Source organism: Alligator mississippiensis, chromosome 1, assembly GCF_030867095.1.
Source record: "Alligator mississippiensis isolate rAllMis1 chromosome 1, rAllMis1, whole genome shotgun sequence".
Taxonomy (NCBI): domain Eukaryota; kingdom Metazoa; phylum Chordata; order Crocodylia; family Alligatoridae; genus Alligator; species Alligator mississippiensis.
Genome location: NC_081824.1, coordinates 176,872,790 through 176,895,807, shown reverse-complemented (window position 1 = coordinate 176,895,807; position 23,018 = coordinate 176,872,790). Strand labels below are relative to the sequence as shown.

Genomic DNA, 23,018 nt, shown 5'->3' with positions numbered 1-23,018 from the left:
CTCCTGGGGGTGTAAGCCAGGGCACAGATCCCGGGGCTCGCACCTCTGGGAGGGCTACCAGGCTGTACCAGGCTCCTCCCAGAAGTGTGAGACCCCAGATCTGTACTGGATGAGAGGAGACTCGGGTTGCTGCCTGGGACTGGTGCTGAAGTCAAGTAAGCCCGGCTTCGAAACTTGAAATGTTTTGAAACTTTTGAAACATTGCAAGTGACCTTGTTTCATTTCAAAGCTGGTTTGGACCTTGTTTCATTTCAAAGCTGGTTTGAAGCCTTTTGTTTCATTTTGATTTCACTGTTTTGAGCAAAGAACATGTCGAAACAGCTTCAAAATGAAACACCCAGTGAAATTTCACACAGCCTTAGTATTCATGCACATTTGGACTGATACTCTTCAATGTCTTCATCAGCAACTTGGACGAGGGAGTGAAGTGTACTCTGTCCAAGTTTGTGGATGACACAAAACTGTGGGGAGAAGTGGACACACCAGAGGTGTTATCAGATTTGCCCATTACTTTGGGGTGTGCTCATTTATTAGGGATAGTTTCTAGGGTCTTGGTGATTCTGTCAATGTGCTGCTTGTGTTACTATACGGAGCTGTATCTCTCCCTTCTGCAAGCCCTCACCCCCAATGGAGCTATCTTGCAGGACTCAATCTCAATGGGGCTGGGTTCCTCCAGTCACCAAATCAGTCATCCACACAAACACACACAGATTAACGTGACACGCCTGACCTGGCTGGGTTGATCATCATGGACAGGCTGACACCCTCATATGCCAAGAATCAGTTCATCAGAGCAACAATAAACTGCAGTCAGACACAAGCACACAGGTGAACAGAATCCCTCTGAATCCGGCTGGGTGTCCAGCTGACACCCTCATGGGCCAGCATTCAGTTCATAAGGGCACGTTTCAGTCAAACTGGGACAATCAGCCTGTACAAGCTGATCCCCTTATGTGTTTCAAACTCAGCACGTCCCAATCTTTGGCCTCTGGATGAGCAGACCCCACAGTATTTTTGGGCTTCACAGGGATATTTAGCTTAGGTAAAAGAAGCATTGCTGCAGAGTACGGGAGGAAAGAGAAGCAGAGAAGGAAAAATATACCCAGTTACTACCAGTTTGACTATAAAAGTTATTTATTGCTAAGCATATGAAATATATAATAGTACTAGTAATAATAGACATGCAAAAGAAAAACAAACACAAACAATTACAGTACTACCCTTGTTTCACTAAGTATTTGGGGAAACTTAGCTCAAGCTTAACTGATACAGTTCAGGTTCAGAAGTTTATGCCTAGAGAGAAAAGAGAGAGAGAGAGCGCTGGGATCTCACCAGTCCAAGGTACTCAGGCTGCAAAGCTGACAGGCACAGTCCGTAACACAATTTTTAAAGAGAGAAACGATCTGTTCTTCCAGCGTCCCAAGAACAACAGGGGATGGTGTCAGCACAGGAGTTTTCTTCTTCTTTCTTCTTTTTTCTTCTTCTGAAGCGCACACACTTTTTACAGATTTTTATACCCTCAGTTCAGCTGCTTCAAAGCATCCTTAATTGTGTAAATCATTGTCTTTTCTATTGACAAGGGGTTATCTGGTTTGGAACATCTCAAGAAACTGATTGATAATCAGGAAACACTTAAGATTAGGGAGTAGCCAAATACTTGGGAGCCAGCTTGAAATTCCTATGGATGGCAGATATACTGATGGGATATCTTATGGTTTCTTCAGAAACAATAGATAGCTTGCAGCATCAGGATTTTGGATTTTTACTTGATGTGCACAAGCTTCAGCTTAGCATGACTTTTCCAGATCTTACTATAGTCTTTTAACAGACTTAAAGCAATTATTGGGGTGCTCATAACCTTTTGTGGAGAGGACTCCCACCAGTCGTCTTGGGAAAAGTATGACAACACTTGTGATTAGGGCTCCAACGGGCTGGACGCTGTGATGAACCCTTAACCATTGTTCAAATGTTGCTCATACCCCCTCTGACTCGGTCTCTTGCCTCAGCATTCTCTAACCCAGCAACCGAGTTTTAGTCAATCAAGTTTAAATAGGCCTCCCATAGTGGGACCGGGGAATGTACGGCCTGAGATGCCTATTAAACTTAGAGGTGTGTGTGTGTGTGTCTGGGGGGGGAAAGTCCTTAGTAAATCCAGATTAGAACTGGTCTGATAAATGCTGAGCTGGGTGTGTGTGAACATGGGTTGATTAACATTTGGAGCACAGATTCCCCATCATGCAGTGCTCCCCTGCTTCTCTGGTCCCAGAATTCACTGCAGTCTCTGCTTCAGGCTTTCTGTTCTCCATCTCTCATGTAAATGAATGGTCATCTGGTTCCATCTCGGATGCAAATGAGACCTAGGGCAGTTGTTTCACTCTTGTCACCTTTATCTGGAGGGTCTTAGGTGTGTCTCTCACTGCATCTTAATCAGTTTCGTTTATGTAGAGGGGAGGGAGGGGTGAGTCCTTGTGAGTCAGACAGACTGCATCCTGTGCCAGGGTTGCCCAAGAACACACAGCTGAGATGTAACAGAGGGCAGGGAACAACTACAAGCAGACCTGGACAGGTTGGACATATGGGCAGAAAACAACAGAATACAATTCAACAAGGGGAAATGCAAAGTGCTGCACCTAGGGAGGAAAAATGTCCAGCATACCTACTGCCTAGGAAATGACCTGCTTGGTGGCACGGAAGCGGAAAGGGATCTTGGAGTCCTAGCGGACTCCAAGATGAACATGAGTCGGCAGTGTGACGAAGTCATCAGAAAAGCTAATGGCACTTTATCGTGCATCAGCAGATGCATGACAAAGAGAACCAAGGAGGTGATACTTCCCCTCTATCGGGCGCTGGTCAGACCGCAGTTGGAATACTGCATGCAATTTTGGGCACCGCACTTCAAGAGGGATGTGGATAACCTGGAGAGGGTCCAGAGAAGGGCCACTCGTATGGTTAAGGGCTTGCAGGCCAAGCCCTATGAGGAGAGACTAGGGCACCTGGACCTCTTCAGCCTCCGCAAGAGAAGGTTGAGAGGCAACCTTGTGGCTGCCTATAAATTCATCATGGGTACACAGAAGGGAATTGGTGAGGCTTTACTCACCAAGGCGCCCCTGGGGGTTACAAGAAATAATGGCCACAAGCTAGCAGAGAGCAAATTTAGACTGAACGTTAGGAAGAACTTCTTCACAGTTAGAGCGGCCAAAGTCTGGAATGGGCTCCCAAGGGAGGTGGTGCTCTCCCCTACCCTGGGAGTTTTCAAGAGGAGGTTAGATAGGCATCTAGCTGGGGTCATCTAAACCCAGCACTCTTTCCTGCCTATGCAGGGGGTCAGACTCGATGATCTATTGAGGTCCTTTCCAACCCTAACATCTATGAATCTATGAATTTGGGGGTTGGTAGTTTAAGAAAATCATTAAATATTGTGAGAGTTGCTCTTGGAGGTTTGTAGGTATAAAGTTTACTAACACTACACTTTTCTTGAGAGAATCGTATACACTGGATGCATAGTTCTATTAAGCCAATGGTGCTTAATCTCTGGTCTGTGTGGCTGCATCCTGTGGCCTGTGGATCTCTCCATAGCATAACATGTCCTGACTCAGTGGACTGCACCAGTGTGCTGTCAGACCAGTGCATGGGATTGCTTTGCAACCAGATCTGGTCTGTCATCGTGACTACAGACCAACCCCCCTGTCTTCCCTGTACCCTACCTGGGCTTGGTCAGAGCTGGCTCCAGGTGGCAGTTGCTACAAAAGCTCCAGACCAACTCCTCACCACTACTCCTTCCTGCAGGCCAAGCAGTTTGTTTCCATGCCTCCAGGCCCATAGCACCCAGGTCCAGTGGTGAGGGGCTCCCACCCACCTGCGACACACAGCTGGTGATGCCCCCACTCCCGTCAGTGGCCCTCTCCAGAGCTGCTCCCTGGGCCACAGATCACACTGCATGTGGCCTGTGCCTCAAGTGTGCTCCTGGTCAGAGTCATCCAGGCACACTGTGATGAGCAGTTTGACCACAACGAGGGATGCCCCATCCACTATGCCCTGGGCACAGCTGAGAACCTGGCACTGGGCCCCGAGTTTCAATTGCATCCCATGCAAGTCCACACTTCCCTGCAATCTGCACCACCATCTGAAGGGGTATCTCTGAGTGCCTGGGCCCTGCAGCTGAGGAGGAGATTACTGCTGCCATTACTATGTTTCTCTGCATGTGACAGGCCCCTGGCTGCCCAGCTAGGAGCCCGTGGCCTGCTCAAAAAAGTCCTGAACTGCTTCCCACCTCCCTCTGTGTTGCAGGGGTGTTGGCTGGTAAATGCCTGCTGGCTTGAAACACAGTGCCTGGAAGGCAGACTGCCCATCTGGAGTCCCGGGGGGGGAAAGAGTCAGGGTCTGTGGAGCTGCAGGGCCAAGCACGTCACTGCAGCAATGGGGCACAGAGCTAATGGGGCAGGTAGCTGCTGTCATGGGCCCCAGGGGGCAGAGCTGGCCTGCAGGGCTGCAGAACCTAGTATGTGCCGATGCTGGTGGGCCACAGTGCCCAGGGGGCAGGCAGCAGATGTCATGGGCTCCAGGGGTCAGTCTAGGGTTCCAGAGGCTAGCTTGGTACAGCCAACAAGCTGTCCCTGTCACATGGCTCTACACCAAGCAAGAGGCTGGACCCCTGCTGGGTGCACGTGACTGGGCACTTTGCACCGGACATAAATGTCTACACATGCACTAATGCACATAAATGAATACACTATTTTTTCTAGTACCTGTATGTATTGGTACTAGCAAACAGCACATTAGACTAATCTAATGTGTAGTAATTGCTGCACATGTGTAGATAGTGATGGTTTTCTGTGCATTAAATTAATACCCAGTAAACTGTCTCATGTAGATACACAGCCAGTACAATGTTCACTCTGGTATATTGTTTTTCAGCCACATTGTCCAGTCTGTTTATAAAGCGTACTAAGCAACAGGGCTTCCATTACAGCCTGTTCACTGTGAAGCTTCCTCTACTAATAAGAGTATGTTTTCCTTGCTCCAATTTACTCATTGCTTCTTTTTGCACTTTCCTGTATCAAGTTAACAATTATTCCTCTTTTTTTTTTTAATCTTTTAATCTTTAGAAGAAGTCTGAAATTGAATATGGACTAAGATACTTAGGTTGGGAACTGCCTTGTTGCATCACAAAACACTTCTCCAGATCCCCACTGTCACATTACAGCCTCCCCAGGGATGGCTGTGATGTCCCTAGGGCACTGACAATGCCAGCTCTGCCCTATGGAGTCCTACTAATATCACCTGCCATGTCTTGCTAGTATAAGTGATGAATTGGGAGGTTACCCTCAAGTTGCTGCTCAGTCACAGTCCTGACAGATTCCTCTAAATCCTGTGGGTTGTTGGACCCCTTTATTGGGTCCCACACTCAGGAGGTGCCTTACAATACCCTCAAGCCTTATGGGCTAGATGCACAACTCCAAAACCACCCCTTTATCATGCTACATGCCTCACAGAAGGCATGTAGACATTGCCTTCTCACATGGAGGTCTCAGTTTAGGCTGGCCTCAATAACTGCACCCCCTAGTGCTGGGGTCTGCTCACATACTGTCTCCATACCCTCTCTGGTGCTGGGGTTTCCACACTGCAGTGTGCCCCAATAAGGCCTCCTCCTGCCCAATAGCTTCAGCCAGGTCCACTGGTTTAAATAACAGAAAGCACAAGCCCCTGGGCTATAATACAATACTAGGACAGGGTCCACACTATCCCTTTTTAAGAAGGCAAGCTTCTCTCTCAGTTTAATAGGCCTCCTCCCTACCAGCACTTAGAAGCTCCTATAGCCCTGTAATCCTACCAGCATAAGAACAGGCAGCCAAGCATCTCCAAGTAGGTTCCTCTATGAGAGCCCCTTGGCTGCTGCTAGAGAACTAACCCTCTTGTCCCAGCCCTGGGGTTTATATATGCCCAGAGCCCTGCCTTTTTCTGGTCAGCTGACTGGATGCAGGTGCAGGCTAATTCTCTTGTTATCCTGCTGCCGCGGCAACCTGCACCTGTGGGGATTCTGCCTGGCTGCTAGGGCCCTCTCCCTAGGCAGGTTCTGCCTCTTAAGGAGCAGACACTTTAGTGCCCTGAGATACCCACCAAATGGAGGGGAGGACTGAAGTATTAGGACCATCTAGATGACTTCACTACTAACTTATGACCTAAATATGGTTTTGTTCCAAAAGCACTAAAACCCTCACTCCTCAAACTTCTGCCATCTGATTTGCAGGGGGTTTTATTCCCCTTCCTATACAGTTTAGAAATTAAAGGTGACAGAAGCATTTTTGGTTCTATGGCTGGCTGGGAGGAAAAATTTTAAGGAAGGAAAGAATAAATCTCACAAAGCATACTAGAGCTTGGATAAAACCTACAAAAGTTGGAGTGCTGCATTGGAAAAAGGTATGCACTATGTGCTATAACCACTTCTTTGATTTAATAGTTACTAAAAACATATCTTAACAGATGGCCTTTATTAACAGAATTATTAATAATTATGGATGAATAAAAATTAATCACAGAGATTTAATTGGACATACTTAGCTGCTTTTTTCTGCTTGTGGGATATCTATGAACAGATCATAGTTTCCTGAAATGGGTTCATTAATAGAATGTATTGGCCTAATTTATTTTACTGTGGATTAATTGCTAGTAATATACTCTGAGTATCTAACGCTATGTAGTCAAGTTGTGTTGTGATTGGTCATGTAAGTTTCATTTTTGTTTGGGGTTTGGTTTTTGGGTGGGTTTTTTTACTGTTCTTAGTAACTTGTGTCTTGTGTGTATGTATGAATTAAATTTTGCTTTCATGAATGCAAGGTGGGTGGCACAAATATATTATTGAGAGCAAACTTAATACTTGAATAATAAATGAAAAGGAAAATGAGAAGAAAGGTGACATTATCTAAGTGAATTTATATAAGAAATTATAGCAAGTAGTCATTGGAATGTTTTTGTAGAATTAACCCATCTATAATAAAAGGAATAGTAAATCAGTAGCAAATGACATTGGATAACAGGATTTTCTCTAGGACCCCAAACAGATGTTGTCAACCAAGTTATTTGTATTGGATACTTTTGTGAAAAGTTTTGGGTTTTTTTTATAACAAGTAGAGAATGTGGTTGAACAAATTCATAGTAGAAATGAGGACAGTGTGATGTATATGATCCCGTTATTAAGAACTATGAGATAAAATGTTTGCCATGAGTCTGAATCAAGGCTACACAGACAGCCTGAATTCTTGCATTTCCTAACTTTCAAGTGTTTCATTTTCAACCTTAAGGTTGATTTGCTATAGTTCTGGGTCCAGTTTTACAGATATAAACTAGATTTTTAATGTAAGCATATACTAGCTTAAAATAACTTGCATAATTAGTGGCCTCTGTGAAAGACCCTACAAGGGGAGATTGAGAGATCTGGATCTCTTCAGCCTTTACAAAAGATGGCTGAGGGGTGACCTTGTAGCTGCCTATAAGTTTATCAGGGGAGGTCAACAGGGAATTGGTGATGCACTGTTTACCAGAGCGCCCCAGGGAGTACCTAGGAATAATGGGTGCAAACTAGTGGAGAGTAGATTTAGGTTTGACATTAGGAAGAATTTTTTTACAGTAAGGGTGGCCAGAGTCTGGAATGGGCTTCCAAGAGAGGTGGTACAATCACTTAACTTGGAGGTCTTCAAGAGGAGGCTTGACAATCACCTGGCTGGGGTTGTGTGACCTCGGTCCTCTTTCCTGCAGGGGCAGGGGGTTGGACACGATGATCCATTGGGTCCTTTCCGACTCTATAATCTATGAATAAAACAACAAATAACTTTTTTCCTTCGGTCACTTAAATATCCCTTTTCCTTGAAGACTACTATGGTTTTGTGAAATGACTCCTTGCTATGGCTTGTCAAAATAAGATGGCATATCTACCCTGCTTTCTGCTCAAATCCTGCTATTGTGTTGAGTCAATTGAACTATGGATTTCCTAGCAGTCGTCATTGGACTCAGCCCTTTAGACTCTGTATAGAACTTTGATGAAAGTTTATTTTTAATTTGTGTTTTTCCTGCATGCATAAGAAAGTTGGTGTGCAAATATTTTTGGCTTTGAGGAGAGACTCCAAAGCTGGACCTACACCAAACTGTTGCCCCCTTCCCCTCTGTGAGCTGTCTTGCAAGATTATGTTCATCATTGATTGATGAAGGAATCATAGCCCTTTTCTTTGTAGCTTGATGTTTGCTGAACAAAGCAGCTGTCACAGATTTGGTGACTGAGTCCCCAGTGCACATGGATAAGTTAATGCATAAGTTGTTGTTTACTGTAAGATGTGGGCATCCAAGTTTTTGCTCCAGGTAGATTAATATGAAGGCATTTGGCATAAGTTCTCTAATTTTTTATATTCTTACTGATTAGTTAGTGTCCCTGTAAAACTAGGGTGTAGGTTGTAGTCGTGTTGGTCTAAGGACATAGGCAAACAAGGTTCTTTGGGTGAATCTGATATCTTTTATTAGACCAACTTAAATAGTTGGAGAACAATTTTTAAGCAAGCTTTTGGGTTCAAAAACCCTTTGTCAGGCTAAGGAAGGTGTTTTTGCTGAGATGCCAAAAACACTTTGCACCCATTGAAAACACAAATGGAGAAAATAATGACCCCACAAATGTTTCAGGATGCCTGAGCCCCAGAGTGCCATGTTCCTTGGATCTACAAACAAAGTCCATTTACACCTAAGGGTAATTGGTCTTTCCAAAAACCCCAGATGTGGGGGAGGAGGACAGAAGTACCCCCATCTTCCTTGTAAGTCATTCCTGGAGCAGAAAATACAACCGGCCCAAGTGCACAAGGAGGGAAAGCGACCACTGTGTATTTACCTCATACTTTACCTTTCACTTTCTCACTTTATGAGCATTCTTCATCTATATGATGGGCTTCCCAGCACCAGCTGTAGACAACTGCAATATGTGCCCTCAGTGGGGTGGGACAATAGAGCTTAGCTTGGAAGGAGTTTGCCACCGACTCCAATGTATTAGTGGAATAACTTTAATTTCCACAACTTGTGGAACTCATAGACTTGTGGACCACAAGTCTGCTCTACATAGAAAGTTTCCTTTTCTCTGGAAGACTCTAGCTTAATTTTGAGTAACTCTAGAGCTTTTATCAGCTGATGACTTGACAGCTGTGAAGAATAATATCTTCTCTTTGCAAATAAGGCATTTGAGTGGACCTTCCTTCACCTCACCCTCACTGCAGTCTATTGATATTTACCCCACCCTCTTAACCCCATTTTCTGGTGCACTATGACAAGAGCGAATCATCATGAGGTGATCCTCAGGGTGAATGGGGTTGAAGTGGAACTTGAGACTGATCTGACAGGTGACCCTCAGACTCTTCATATTAAATGCCCTGTGCCTTCTGTCCCCAAAGGAAACCAGGAAAGCTTTAGGAACTGGGTTTTTTTCTCTAGAATTAGTAACTGAAAAATCAATTTGTCATTTTCCTATCATGAATTAAAAACGTATAGGCCTTATAAATGGAGTATAATAAAGGTTAGTAAGAATTAATGGAAGTCCCAAAGTTCACTCAGCAGAGCACTTCTCTGCAATACCATTTAAATTATATTTCCTCCCCAATGAATAAATGTCAGTACTTTAAAAGAGGCCTACCATGATAAAAATGTTTCTGCATGCTACAGTATCTGCCATTGCTACTATTAGTGGAGCTGCAGTTTTGGACACTGGGGGTGATTTTATGGTTCCATTTTGCCAGTGTAGGCAATGACTTTGGGTTGGCTCATTATTAGAAAATAAGTTTTATATATAAATTGCGTTTTCCCATAAATATAATATATAATAAATATACATATATGTCTGTAAGCAGGTTGGTGCTGAGCATGAATCGAATCCATACACTTTCCAGTCAGTCCTGTTAAAGACAGGAGAAATTGCACATTACCAGTGCCATTCCTAGATGTGCTGCTCCAAGGGAGTTGTAATCCTGAAAGCCAGTCAGGGAAGAAGTAAAAACAACCCTTCTTTACATGCATGTAAAGCTGAGGGGAAATTGCTTATTGGCTCAACTCCTTAGGGAAAAAAAGAGAATTGATTTAAAAATAAATGGCCTTCCCTGCTATGGGCAATTGGTCTGCAGCACAGCTCACCAACTTCTGAGTGGCCAGGCATGGCAGGTCCCAGGCCACATGCTGCATGGGCCTCACTCTGTATTGCATGGCCCCGCATGCTATACTGTGCTGCCATTCCTGCACCACATTATGTGCCCCCCGAGCATTGTTCCACTACAGTGCCCCCCCCCCCACTGCATGTCCAGTCCCCTTCCCCCCACCATGCCATATAAATGCAGGGTCCCCAATCCCACCCCAGCCACAGGCTCCCTCAGTCCTTGGGTCACCCAGGGCCAGGGGCAAGCAGCAGAAGCAGGAGTGAGGCTCAGAGACTCCAATGGCAGCAGCAGGAGAGTGGTGGAGGGAGCAGCATCTGGAGCAGGAGTCCAGGGACTGCAGGTTAATCCCTGGGGACTGGAGGCAGTTCATTGACCACCAGTTGGACAGCTGTGATCTACAGGAAATCTGAATAGGTTATTTGGTAGAAGAAACAAAGTATTGTGTATTGGCTCAGTGGATGGGGGGGTGAGGGGAGCAGTGGAGGTGGTGTACCTTGACTTTAGTGAGGCTTTTGATACAGTCTCCCACAGCATTCTTCCCAGCAACCTAATGAAGGCTGAGCGGTTGAATGAACGGACTGACTTTAAGGTGGTGTAACAAGTCTGAGTCACGTGACACCCCCTATGGCTACAACTCCTTCCTGGCTCAGGCTCCTCAGGTCCCCACCCTCTTCTCCCACCTGCTACACCTTATGTAGTTAGTGTTTTTTTCAAAAGGGAGGCTGCCCAAGGGTCCTAGAGCAAGCCCTAGTCCTTGTTTCTGTCAATGGAGCCCTTTCAGGCCCTACTAGTCCCACTCCTGTCCTCACACTCAGTGGGCTTCCCAGGCCTGTCCATGACTCCAGGGCACCTGTTGTCTTGGAGGCTGTTCATGACTACCATCCTCCCCTGTACCCATGCCAATGACTTGCAGATGTTAACAGTTGTCCCTCAGGGCCTCTACACCCTCACTGAGGCCTTGGCTTGCTCAGCCTCCACCCCTTTCCTCTCACTGGTCCCCTTAGCCTAAGAACTACAGTGCTGGACCTGAATTCTGGGCTCCAGCCTCAGTCTCACCCTTTCCAGCCCTGTTTTCACCCTCTTGGACTTCACCCCTCTTGGGCTTTGGGCCTCTGGCTCTGGTCTTGCCCATCTTGACCTCTGGCCTTAGCCCTCCTGGCTTCAGGCTCTCTCTAACTCACCCTCAAGGGGCCATGGGCTCCTTGGCCCTGTTTCTGCCTTCTTTGGGCACTGGGCTCCCTGGCCCTGTCTCTACCCTACTAGGCTATTGCTGGGACCTCCTCCACTCTGATAGTCCCACCCCAAGTCACAAGTGAATCAAATGAAAACATAAGCCCTCTGGCTGAAACTAATACTCATAGCTCACTGACTGTATAACAGAACTCCTACCCATCTTGGGTCCTAGTCCCCTGCCAGCTCTTAGCACCTTACTTGCTGCTTATAGGCATAGCAGGATCCCTGCCAGTCACCCAACAACAGTCCCCTTACTTCAGAGCTCTTCCCCCTGCAGGGCCAGACTGCCTGCCCCAGCTCAGCCCCTGGGCTTATATACCTCCCAAGCCCTGCCCCTGCCCTTGCCCCTGCCAGTTGGGTGATCCCTTGACTGGCTTCAGGTGTGTCCTTTCACCTTAAAGGGCAGCTCATTGCCTAGGCAGCTATTGTTCCCTTTCTGCTGGTAACCCTTGTTCAGCTGCCTGGGGCTCTTTCTGCTTCAGTTTCTCCCTTTTAAAGTAACAGGAGAAGTAACAGTTAAAGTAACAGAATCTCCCTTTTACAGGTGGATAGAAAACTGGAAGGATCGTCAGGATCAAAGGGCAGTAATCAGTAGTTCAATGCCTAGTTGGCAGTCAGTGTCAACTGGGGTGCCTCAGGGGTTGCTTTTGGGACTCATTTTGTTTAGTGTCTTCATCAACGACCTGGAAGATGGAATGGAGTGCACCCTCGGCAGGTTTGTAGATGACACCAACTGGGGGAAATAGTAGATACGCTGGAGGGTAGATCTAGGATTCAGAGAGACTTAGAGAAATCAGAGGATTGGACCAAAAGAAATCTCATGGGACATGTCCACACATGCAAGCATGTGTACTTGCAGCAGCTCAAATCGAAGCGGTGCAAGTTTGAGCTGGGGCTTTTTGCCTCAGCGCACATGCTTGGACATGCACTTTGTTGTGGTGCACATTGTGCCACTTGGGGCAAAATTACCCTGCCTGGCTCCTCCCGGATCTGCAGCTAGGGGGAGCTAGAGCCTGGGGCCAGCACCTGTGCTGTCCCTAGCAGTAAAAAAAGCTGCCCCAGCAAATAGCTCAGGGCTACTTGCTCTCAGGAGCTTCTGGGGCCCAGCAAATTGGTGGGGACACTATGCCTTGTGCCAGCTGGACTGCTGAAGCAGCCCTGAGAGTTCCCTGCACCCTTTACCCACTGCAGCAGTCTGGCAGTGGGGGCTGCTGCCTGGCTGTGATCTGCTGTGTACCTGCCAGACCCAGTTGGAGACTGCAGAGCCAGTAGAGGCACCTGCCCCTCTGGGCCAGCTGCCAGTGAACTGCAGTTGTAGGGTTGGCCTCTGTACAGCGCTACTGCCACGTGTGCCTCCTGCCTGGCCATCTTGGGAGCTATTGCCCAGAAGATGTTCCCGGTGTGGTGGCCTGCTTTGACCTGTCAAAGCATGTCCTTCTGGCCAATTGGGGCCAGGAGGTCAGCCACCTTCAACTGGGTCCAAGATGCCAGCTCTGAGCAGGCAGGGTCCTGCCACTGGCCTCCTTAGCAGGAATTCTGGTGTTCCCTATTGGAAAACTGAAAAATCCCTGATTAAAAAAAATTCCCAAAATCACTCTGTAAAATACCCTGAAATCCATGTTCCTCCATGATTAAAACAAAAGACCACTATATATAGAGAGAGAGAGAATGAGAGACAGAGAGACAGTGATCAGTTGGGCATGTTTTATTGATATATCTACAGTGTTAAAGCAATTTGGATGCCTAGAAATTTAGTGTTAACAGTGTTAAAGTAATTTGGATAGCTAGAGACCCTCACCAGGGGCTACAACCCCCACTACCACAGGGGAACCCTTCAGGGCCCATGTGCCCCACCCCAGCCCCCGATTGCTGCCCCACCTGGCCCCATCCCCATCCCCCGTGTGCACCTCCAGCCCCCTGATAGCTGTCCCCCCCAACCCCAGACTCCAGCAAAATAAAAAATAAAAGCCTGTACTCACGGTAGAAGCAGGGGCTGGGGGGGTCCAGGGCCTCCTGGCAGAGCCCCCCCCCCCCCCACCAGAGCAGCACAGGGGAGCGGGGGGCAGCAGGGCCCGGGCTGGGGCCTCTGGGGCTGTCACCCTGCCTCATGCTGTGCAGGCGAGGCCCCAGTAACCCAGACAGGCAGCTAGAACTGGTGGTAAGTGCTGGGGGGGAGTGTTTTTTGGGGGGGGGGTTAATTGTGGGAATGGTGGGGGGGCATGGATCAGGGGGCTGGGGGGGCTGGGCCAGGTGGGGAAGGGATCAGGGGGTTTAGGGAGCAGTTGGAGAATGGGGCCAGGCAGAGAAGGGATTGGGGGACAGGCAGGGGATGGGGCTGGGCAGGGCAGGGATTGGGGGAGCTTGGGGGGCAGGCATGGGGTGGGGCCAGGTGGGGAAGGGATCAGGGGCTGGGGGAGTGGGTGGGGCCAGCAGGGGTCGCCCCTCATGGTCCTCTCCCCCCTTCTCCAGCCACCCCTGACCCCTTACTTACTGGCACTGGAGCCCTGCTGCTGGCACACTGCCTGCCCTCCACGGGTGGGCAGTGTGCTTCAGCACCAGGGTGAGGGCCAACCACAGAGACACTCTGACAGCCAGAGCATCTTCATGGAGTACACAGCCTCCAGTTGCCTCTGGGTTTTTTTGTTGTTTTTTTTTTGGGGGGGGGGGGTTGACCCCTGGATATCCAGGGGTCTAATTTTGCCCCCGCGCTGCAAACTTGCCGTGGGGGGAACCTTTTCCTATTCCCACACATACTTCTTTTGTAGCATCTCAAAGGGATTTGAGACACTGCAAGAGGCACGTGCAGGCTTGCCCATGACGTTCAACAAGGACAAGTGCAAAGTCCTGCACTTCAGACGAAACAATCCCATGAACCAGTACAGGCTGGGGGCTGACTGGCTAAGCAGCAGCTCTTCATAAAAGGACCTCAGGTTTACAACGGACTGTGAGCTAAAAATGAGCCAACAGTGTGCCTTTGTTGCCAAGAAGGGTATCAGCATACTAGGCTGCATTAGTAAGACCACTGCCAACAGATCGAGGGAAGTGATTCTTCCCCTCTATTCAGCACTGGCAAGGCCACATCTGGAGTACTGTGTCCAGTCTTGCACCCCTCCTCCCCCACTACTGAAAGGATGTGGGAAAATTGGAGAGAAGCCGGCAGAGGGAAATGGAAATGGTTTGGGGGCTGAGGGACATAACTTCTGAGGAGAGGCTGAGGGAACTGGGCTTATTTAGCTTGGAAAAGAGAAGACTGAGGGAGGATTTAACAGCAGCTAGGCCTGTGTGAAGCAGCTAGTATTTGCTTTGGATTCAGATTTGGCTGATTTCGGGGGACAGTGATTCGATTCAGTGACTCAAATCGCTGTCCCAATTCAATTCAGCTGAATCTGATTCAGAGATTTGGCTGCTGCCGAATCTCTGAATCAGCCATGGCCAGGCCCATCCCCCACCCCTCTCCCAGCCTGGCAGTGGCTGGATCAGCTCCCGGCACTTGGAAAAAAAAAAAGCCCCGGTTCAGCAGGTGCTGCTGGGTCAGGGGTTGATCCCCGCTGCCCCATGCTCCATGGGCAGCTCTGCCATGAGCCTCCTGACCCCCGCCCCGCTCCCCCAGCCACCCCATGGGTGCCCTGCCCAGGCCAGCTCCAGCTGTTTATGAAAAAAAACCCGAAAAAACCCCCAGACTCACTGCTCCTGCCAGAAGGGGGTGATCCTTGTTGCCCCTCACTGCCCCGTGCCATGTGGGGGGCTCTCTGTATGAGCCCCTCAAAGCCCCAAGGCTGCTGCAGGAGCAGTGAGTCCCGGGGCTTTTCTTGGCTTTTTTTTTTTTTTTTCTTAAAGGGCTGGAACTGGCCAGGGTGAGGCACCCATGTTGGGGGCCAAGGGTAACAAGGGTGGGCTTGGGGATCAGGGGGATGCAGCATGGGGCAGGGGGGGGCAGTGGGGATTGCCCCCTGCCCAGCATCACCTAGTGAGCACCAGGGCTTTTTTTTAAAAAAGCAAGCTGAGGTGGGCAGGGAACCTGTGGGTGGGGCTGGCAGGGGTCCCCCCATGGTCCCCTTCCCCAGCACCCCCTCTGCTGCCCCTAGTACTTACCAGCTCCAAGTCAGCTGCAGCTCCCTGCTGCAGCCACCAGGGACTGCCTGTATCATCAAAGCTCTCCAAATCTTTTCCGAAGATTCGCAGAGCTTTGAATTGATTCGGAGCTTTAAATTGGTCCCCTGATTCAGTTTGGATTTGGATTTTAGGCCACCAAATTGGGCCAAATCGAATCCTTCAACTACCTGAAGTGGGGTTTGAAAGTTGATGCAGCTGGACTGTTCTCAGTGGTGACAGATGACAGAACAAGGAACAATGGTCTCAAGTTGCAGCAAGGGAAGTTTTGGTTAGATATGAGGGAAAACATTTTCAGCAGGAGGGTAGTAAGCACTGAAACAGGTTACCCAAAGAGGTTGTGGAACCTCCATCCTTGGAGGTTCTTAATACCCAGGTAGATAAAGCCTTGGCTGGGATGATCTAGTTGAATTGTCCTGCTTTGAGCCAGGGGGTTGGATTTAGACCCCTTCCTGAGGTCCCTTCCAACTCTAATCCTAACCCTAATTTTCTGGTTCTGCTTCTTTATAAAACAAAGGCTTTTTAATTCCAAAAAAGGGAGCCACACCTTCTTTGATGTAGTCTCTGGTCAGATAAGTGACTTGAACTGAAAAAGAAAAGGAGCAGACTTGAACAGAATAGATAAACCGAAGCTTGGCTGTGAATTGAAGCCTGCCTTTGTACCTGTGGTCCCATTAAAGAATGTTTTCCAGTAGATCTTGTTGTTAAGGGGTTCTTCTTGGGATTCAGCTTTCTGTGGAAGAAGACTTGTGCCAGCCCCAGTAAAATGGATGTAGTTGATTTAAATTAGGGGTTTACAGCAATGTAATTACACTGATGATGGCTATGCTGTTATAAGTTTTTTAATGTATACAGGGCCTAACAACCACTTATCAAATACAAATTCTATAGCTTTCTCAATTAGATGACATGCTTTATGTTTCTAATCAACAGTCAGTATGTTGGCACCTCCTTACGTAGGCAGAAATCAATAAAATATCTTTTGATGGTGACAACCAAAATCTGTTAGGTGTTCATTTTTTTTTTCCAACAAAGGTTTGTTTATTTCTGATTTAAAAGTATAATGATAAGTAGTTTATTCCCAATCTGTTACATCTTGGCCTGTCTGAATACCCAGTGAATTCAGATGCAAAAGATTTTGGAAGAAAAATCTTTGCTTTCTACAACATATTTATAAAGTAGTTTTGTGATTTATTGAAACTTGTATTTCCTATAGGAGCTTTAGGATCTATAGAGCCTTATAGCTAGAATATAAATTCATGCACATGGATATAAATCTTTGTGGAATTCTTATTGCAAAAAACTACTGACTATGCACAGTAGCTGTTCTTCAAGCTCAGTAATCTACTCTTTTTTCTTCAAGCCACCACCAAAAAAAGAATAAACCAAACTCTGCAGGTTATATTAAATTTAATTACTTTTCCTGCAGTGTCTGCTGTTTTTTAAAAAGGAAAGGATGGCTTTTGTTCAACTTCCAAAAGCAAACAGCTCACTTTTTTTCTACTCAGCTTAATATACAAAGAACTTGGTGTCAAATTTAAATGTGGAAAGACACAGCTCAGGAAAGGAAGGCAAAAAACCTGTTGCAGATGCATTAAAACCATACTGGTAACTTTGTGATAGTAAGTGATTCTGACAGAAACTGATTCTCAGATGTTATTAAGAATCCTGCACTTGCAAATCTGGTGTATGTAATCTTACAGCAGTTACTAAAACAAAGACTCTTATAAATCAAGAGCAGCTTGTAATCAAGTGTAAGCATACTGCATAGTGAAAATATTTGTGCTATATTGTGTACTGAGTGTTACCTTTCCTACAGTGGAAGGATGGCTTAGGGCAGTGGTTCTCAACCGTGGTGCCATTGTATGAACATGATTCACAAAATAAGCCGTGTCCACATAAGCACAGACATTTGTGCCACTGCTACTTGTCCCCCGGGGAGCACCTGTGCCACACACATTCTGGCATGTGGCAGGTTATCCCAGGTGACAAGACCATAGACTCATAGAGTGGGGTGCTTGCTACAGTATTGGAGGACTGAAGATTAGTGGTTTTCTGTCGGATAAACATGCAGAAGTTAACTTAACTTAAGCTCTAAGTAACACAGTTTAAAGATACTCCTTGCCTGAAGTGGTGTAAATTTAAGACTCCAAAAGAGCACTTGGCACTTGTTAGTGAGCCTTAATGTGTGATCAGTCAAGTTTTAAGTGCTCTTCATATCATCTAATTGCAATGTATAATCTCACCCTAAAAGTTGGCATTTTCTGAGGGGCATCTTGATTCTATCCAGAAGTGTCTTGAGTCTATCCATGGGTGCCTTGAGTCTAAAAAGATTGAGAATTGATGATTTAAGGGTTACTGTCTTGGCTTGGTACTTGGGAGATTTGGGGCAATTCCCATCTCTGCAACAGTGTTCCTTTGCAACCTTCAGCAGTCATATGACTTATCTGTGTTTGTCCACAAATAGGAATGCCCTAGGTCATGATGGTGTTGTGATAATGTTTACTAGGTTTTGTTAAGTGTTCAAATACTCAGTTGATGGGGGCTGTCACGTAGGTTGCATCTATATATTTGAATGATTTAATGAAAATCACAGACACTCTTGAGGTATGTAAGCCTTTTGTAGGGAATAATGATCTATTTTGAAATGCTCTTAGGGGCTGTGCTAAGCCAGACCGCTGCAGAATGGTGTATGTTACCATTTTGTACACAAAATTAGGGAAGTAGCATTGTTGTCTTCTGCCATGCTTTACATTTTCACTGCAGGTAGGCAGATCTAATTGCCCTTGGGGGTCATATTAGTGAGCATCTGGGCTATTATTTACTTGTGTTCTGAAAGTAATATTACAGTGAATAATAGGTGCCCCAATTAGAGATCAGGGGCTATTTTTGTTATGTGCCATTCCAGGGGGGGCAATCTTGTTGGCAGACATCCCACATACTCCCCAAGTGCCACTCTGATCCCCTTTCCTTGCCCAACTGGCTGCTCTGCTTCTGTTCCCTATCCTGTGCTCCCTGCCTAATCTGCGGCTCTATTTTCTATCTGCCGCTGCTGCCTGTCCCCCACCCCCAGTCTGCCATGTGCCAAACAGAGAGATTACCCATGCCACTTGTGACTTGTGTGCTGCAGGTTGGCCACCCCTCTACTATGCAATCAAAAAACAAAGTCCAGCTCTATGAAGCTTAGAGTCCAAACACAGTGCCATGTTAAAGAGAAGTCTCTGGCCACCAGCTATCAAGTTTTTTGCAGGCAAAATATGGTTTTAAGAAGTGATGAAGGAGAATGCGGCAATGGTTTTGTGAATGTTAACAGGGAGCAGTTCTTATGCTCAAGGGCATTTTTAAGCAGTATCTAACAAATGGGAGATGAAAGGTTGGTACTGTCAGCAGAGCAGAGGCCTGTGATGAAGGCTTGAGAAGGGACAATGGGAGGAGTGGGCCACAATGAGTGTAATCTTCTTGTCATGCCTCCTCCCAAGCCTCAGCTTTTCACTTTTTGCATTGTATTGGTCTCAATTCCTGACCACTGAAGGCATTCAGGGAAAAGCCAATGGCAATCCCAGGGTGTATTTTGGTCTCCAAGTTGAGAATGTAGTTGTTGTTGTGTTTTTGAGTTTGTTTTGGGTTGTTGTGTTGTTGTTTTTTTAACTGAGTCAAAAATGTTTTTCCTTCTATTGGCAGTTTCTGCATTTGTCAGGCAAGCTGCACATTTGTGTAAAAGGGGATTTCTGATGTAAATGATGGGTCATGGGGAATAAAAATAGATGGTTTTCTGTACAATGCACAAAGGCATGCCTACGTAAGCAACTTCTGTAGCTTTGTGATTATAAGTGTCACCCACATCTTTCTATTGTTTGTCATGTTTACTGCTTGCATTTTTGTTCCAGATTTAGGCCTAAGACTGGAACATTTCTGAAGGGTAATGTAAGAGGATTGGAGTGTATGCTGCCATGCAGTTGGGCTTTGGCCCCTTAGGAGTCCTTCATGCATTCAAAAATAGTCTCCCCTTGGACTTTTTAACTACCAGCTAGTCATCCACAACTGGGCTCCTACCCCATGACTGTCTGTCCCCCTGTTACAGGTTGGTAACTTAACAGACGTGAGAAGTCCTATTGCACATTTGGTAGGTTTAGGCATATGTAAGTTTAAAACTTATGCAAAACCCTTTAAGGACTCGAACTTTAAAATTGCCAGGGCAGGGATCTTGCAATCTGCCTGCACAATACATGTAACACAGAGAAGCCTGGGTTCTACTCAGGGATTCTAGTGATCCCTCATAGTAAGATATATGGTGCCTGTGGAAACTCTGGTGGGCACCAGATGTGCACCTTTAATAACAAATAGTATTGGACTGACTAAAGAGTAAGAGCTCGGAACCAGCTTGCCGAGCTGAGGCAAAGTTCCCTTTTTCTTCTCACAGTTACATTCTTTTAAGTCTCTGCTTTCACTACAACATCTGCTGACTAATATTAAATTAGGTATTTTGGCTCTTTGTCTGTTCCTTTGTGTATTGGCACAAAACTTAATAGCCTCCTTCACTCTACAGATTTTTAATAAAGCCTGAGGAGTGGAAAATAGAAACAAAAAAAGCTGCAATGTGGTTGCAGCATTGTAATAAGCTGGGTAGCATGGTGTACTACTGTCCTCTGCCAAGTGGACCAAAGTCTTCTCCACCATGTCATAAAATTTATATGACTAGCAGATTATCCTAGAGGTTACAGCCCCTATTCATTCAAAGTAGGGGGAATGTAAGTTCTATCCTTGTTATTGCCTTGTTGTGCATGGTCATGGATTCATTACATTATATGGCCTCTATGATGTGATAGAGCAGTTAGAAATGCCAAGAGAGTGATAAAATACATGATTAAGAAAGTAGAATGTAAACCAACCCCCCCCCCCCTCAAAAAAAAACTCTAGACCTTGCTCATTCCAGTTTGTTATTAAAAAGGTGAATTATCGGGAAAAGTAAAGAGAGAGGGCAACAGTATTAACCTTAGGATTAAAAGATGTGATCCTGCCAGGAGAATAGGCTGAACTAAATAAATCCATGCAGACTAGAAAGAAATGAGATTCGTAATAGAGAACGTAATTGAAGCTTAGTCAAACTAGCTGAGATATTTTTTTAATGTCAACTCAAATTATTTGTTTTAATCTCATAACAGTGGCAGGATGGTGTGAATATTAAAGGAAGCCTCCTGAGAGCAGGAGCCTTCTCCAAAAGACCTTAAGTGTTGGCTTTATTTAAGTAATTTAGAAGCACAGGACTGACTTTGAATGTGTAGTTGTCAGCCACAAGCTAAGGCTGTGGAAGCAAATGTGCTTGAGGCAATTAATGAAAAAAAAATGGAATGTGGCACTAAGAACTTGCAGTATTATTATGGGTGGAATTTATTTATCTTGGGCAAATCCATCACTATCTTAAATATGATGTAATTGTTGTACTTGGAAAAGGAAATCTCACCTTGCACTAGTAGTGCTGGTTGTTGGTAGAGAAATCTGTCTCAAAGAATTTGTGTTGATGAAAGGTGGTGGCTGGTGACCCCCTGGGGGCTGAAGTTCTGCCATCGAGGAAACTTGCAGCTGCAGATAAAGCCTTGACTGCTGCACATGTTGTTCCTCCAGTTCTAAAGCATGTTTCCAGGAGTGAATGATTTATTTCATCTTCCATGAGCCATTATGTTTTGTTTACCAGCTGGGATTCTGGTTTGTGTCACAGAAGTTTGTCCTTGAAGAGTTGGACCAAGACTACCAATGCATAAGTCACTAAGTAGCTTTGAGACTGCAGTGACTTGAATTTAATTTGAATCAACAAGCTCTGTATCACATTTTCCCCCAATTGCTGATCTATACGTTGTCCATTCTCTAGATCAGGGTTATCGAACAAGTGGCTCATGGACCAGATCTGGCTCGTGGAGAGGCCAGGAATTAGGGAGCAAAATGAGTATGGAAAGGGCCTGCTGCAGAAATCTGGGGTACAGAGCCCTGTTGAAGATGCATTTCAGTGGCAGGAGCAAATGATGGCTGTGTTATCCCCTGTGGTCCCCTGCTGCTGCTGCTGTTTGCCCTGCGGCCGGAGGTTTGTCCAGAGCTGACCCTTGAAAAGCTCCACAGTTTCAATCCAGCCTGAGGAGCCAAACTGGTTTGACACCCCTGTTTTAGATAAACCCTGTCTTTTTTTTAAGTTTTTGGTGTTTTTCCTCTCCATTGTCCCCACATTGTGGAAGTTGAATAGCTTCTAGTCTTTCCTGGAATTTGGCTTGCTTGTTGTTGCATCCTCAATGTGCCTTTTGAGTGCAGGCCAGTCTGAAGAAACTCCTGTCTGTCATTTGGTCTGATCTGGCTTCCCCCAATACCCTTTGTTACCTGGATATGGAGAAAACACAAGGAAAAATGTAAATGATAACAGTCTTCATTCATGTAAGAAATATGACCAATCAGAAGGGGGAACAGTGGTTTGTATTAACCTTGCATGTATTGTGTCTGTTGTCCTGTTACAGTATTTGACTGCAACTTTGAATCATCTTGTGAGCTGGAATACTCTCCTCCTTTGAAAGATAAGGAAAGCAACAACCAGGCTTGGCAGAGAGTGAGTGCAGAGGAGATTTCCCAGCTAAACCTTTCGGGTGTACCAGAAAGAGATTACTCTGAGGATTCATCAAGAGGTAAGATGAGCAGGTGTATTTAATCTTCTCGGTGTAATGGCATACCATTAGACATTGCACCCTCTAGAATACAAAAGGACAGCTGCAACAGTTTGGCTGTGGCAAAAAGCCTTGTGGGAGTTGCTCAGCCTATGATGTGTTCTGCTTCAATAGGAGTCCAGAAACACTGAACATGCAGGAAGCAGAAGGGGAGTGGATTCCAACCAACTATGATATTGTACAAAACCTGAACCAGACTGGGCATTGGTATTGTCTATGAACTACAATAACACTGCACCTCTATGGAACCTTTTCTCAGAGGCTTTATAATTAAATGTATATTGATAATCCAGCTCCATGTCATGCTTGTGAGGACTATATACATATACATTTAAGGGTTAGAGTAGACTGTCACTCTATTCCCTTCCATGATATCATTGTTATACATATAGCTAGGAATTAATGTCGCTTTGAGAGAAAGCCAAGAGGAGTCTCAGGGATGTCTGAGTGCTATTGGCATGAATAAAGAAACCTCTTTGTTAAAGTGGCTGCTGACTCAATGGACTGAACCTGCTACATGACAATGCTGGGTAAACTGTGACTCAGGGAAATTATAGGAGTTGCTTAATCTCACTCTGGGAATGGAAGGACCAAGAATGAGATTTAAAAGTTCTGCTTAGCTTTTCCTTGCTTCAAAAACATTGGGGTACAGTTGCTTTATCAGAAAGTCTGGCCAGACAGTTTCCTTCAATCCAGGATTTAAGAGTCTTAATGAATGTCAAGAGAAAAGGCGCACTAAGCTTTGGCATTATCATAAAAGAGATCTGGAAGTATGAAAAATAACGAATGTAAACATTGGGTT

The 23,018-nt window shown here is 45.9% G+C and overlaps 1 protein-coding gene across 2 annotated transcripts in view; it reads left to right on the top strand.

Moving 5' to 3' along the window:
- Positions 1-23,018, top strand: part of LOC102573864 (ALK receptor tyrosine kinase) — a 438,013-nt gene that overhangs the window by 144,726 nt on the left and 270,269 nt on the right. For both annotated transcript variants that reach the window (XM_059717199.1, XM_059717197.1), the window contains one exon: positions 22,013-22,177. In XM_059717199.1, coding sequence (XP_059573182.1) covers positions 22,013-22,177 — 165 coding nt within the window. The remainder of the gene's footprint in view (positions 1-22,012; positions 22,178-23,018) is intronic.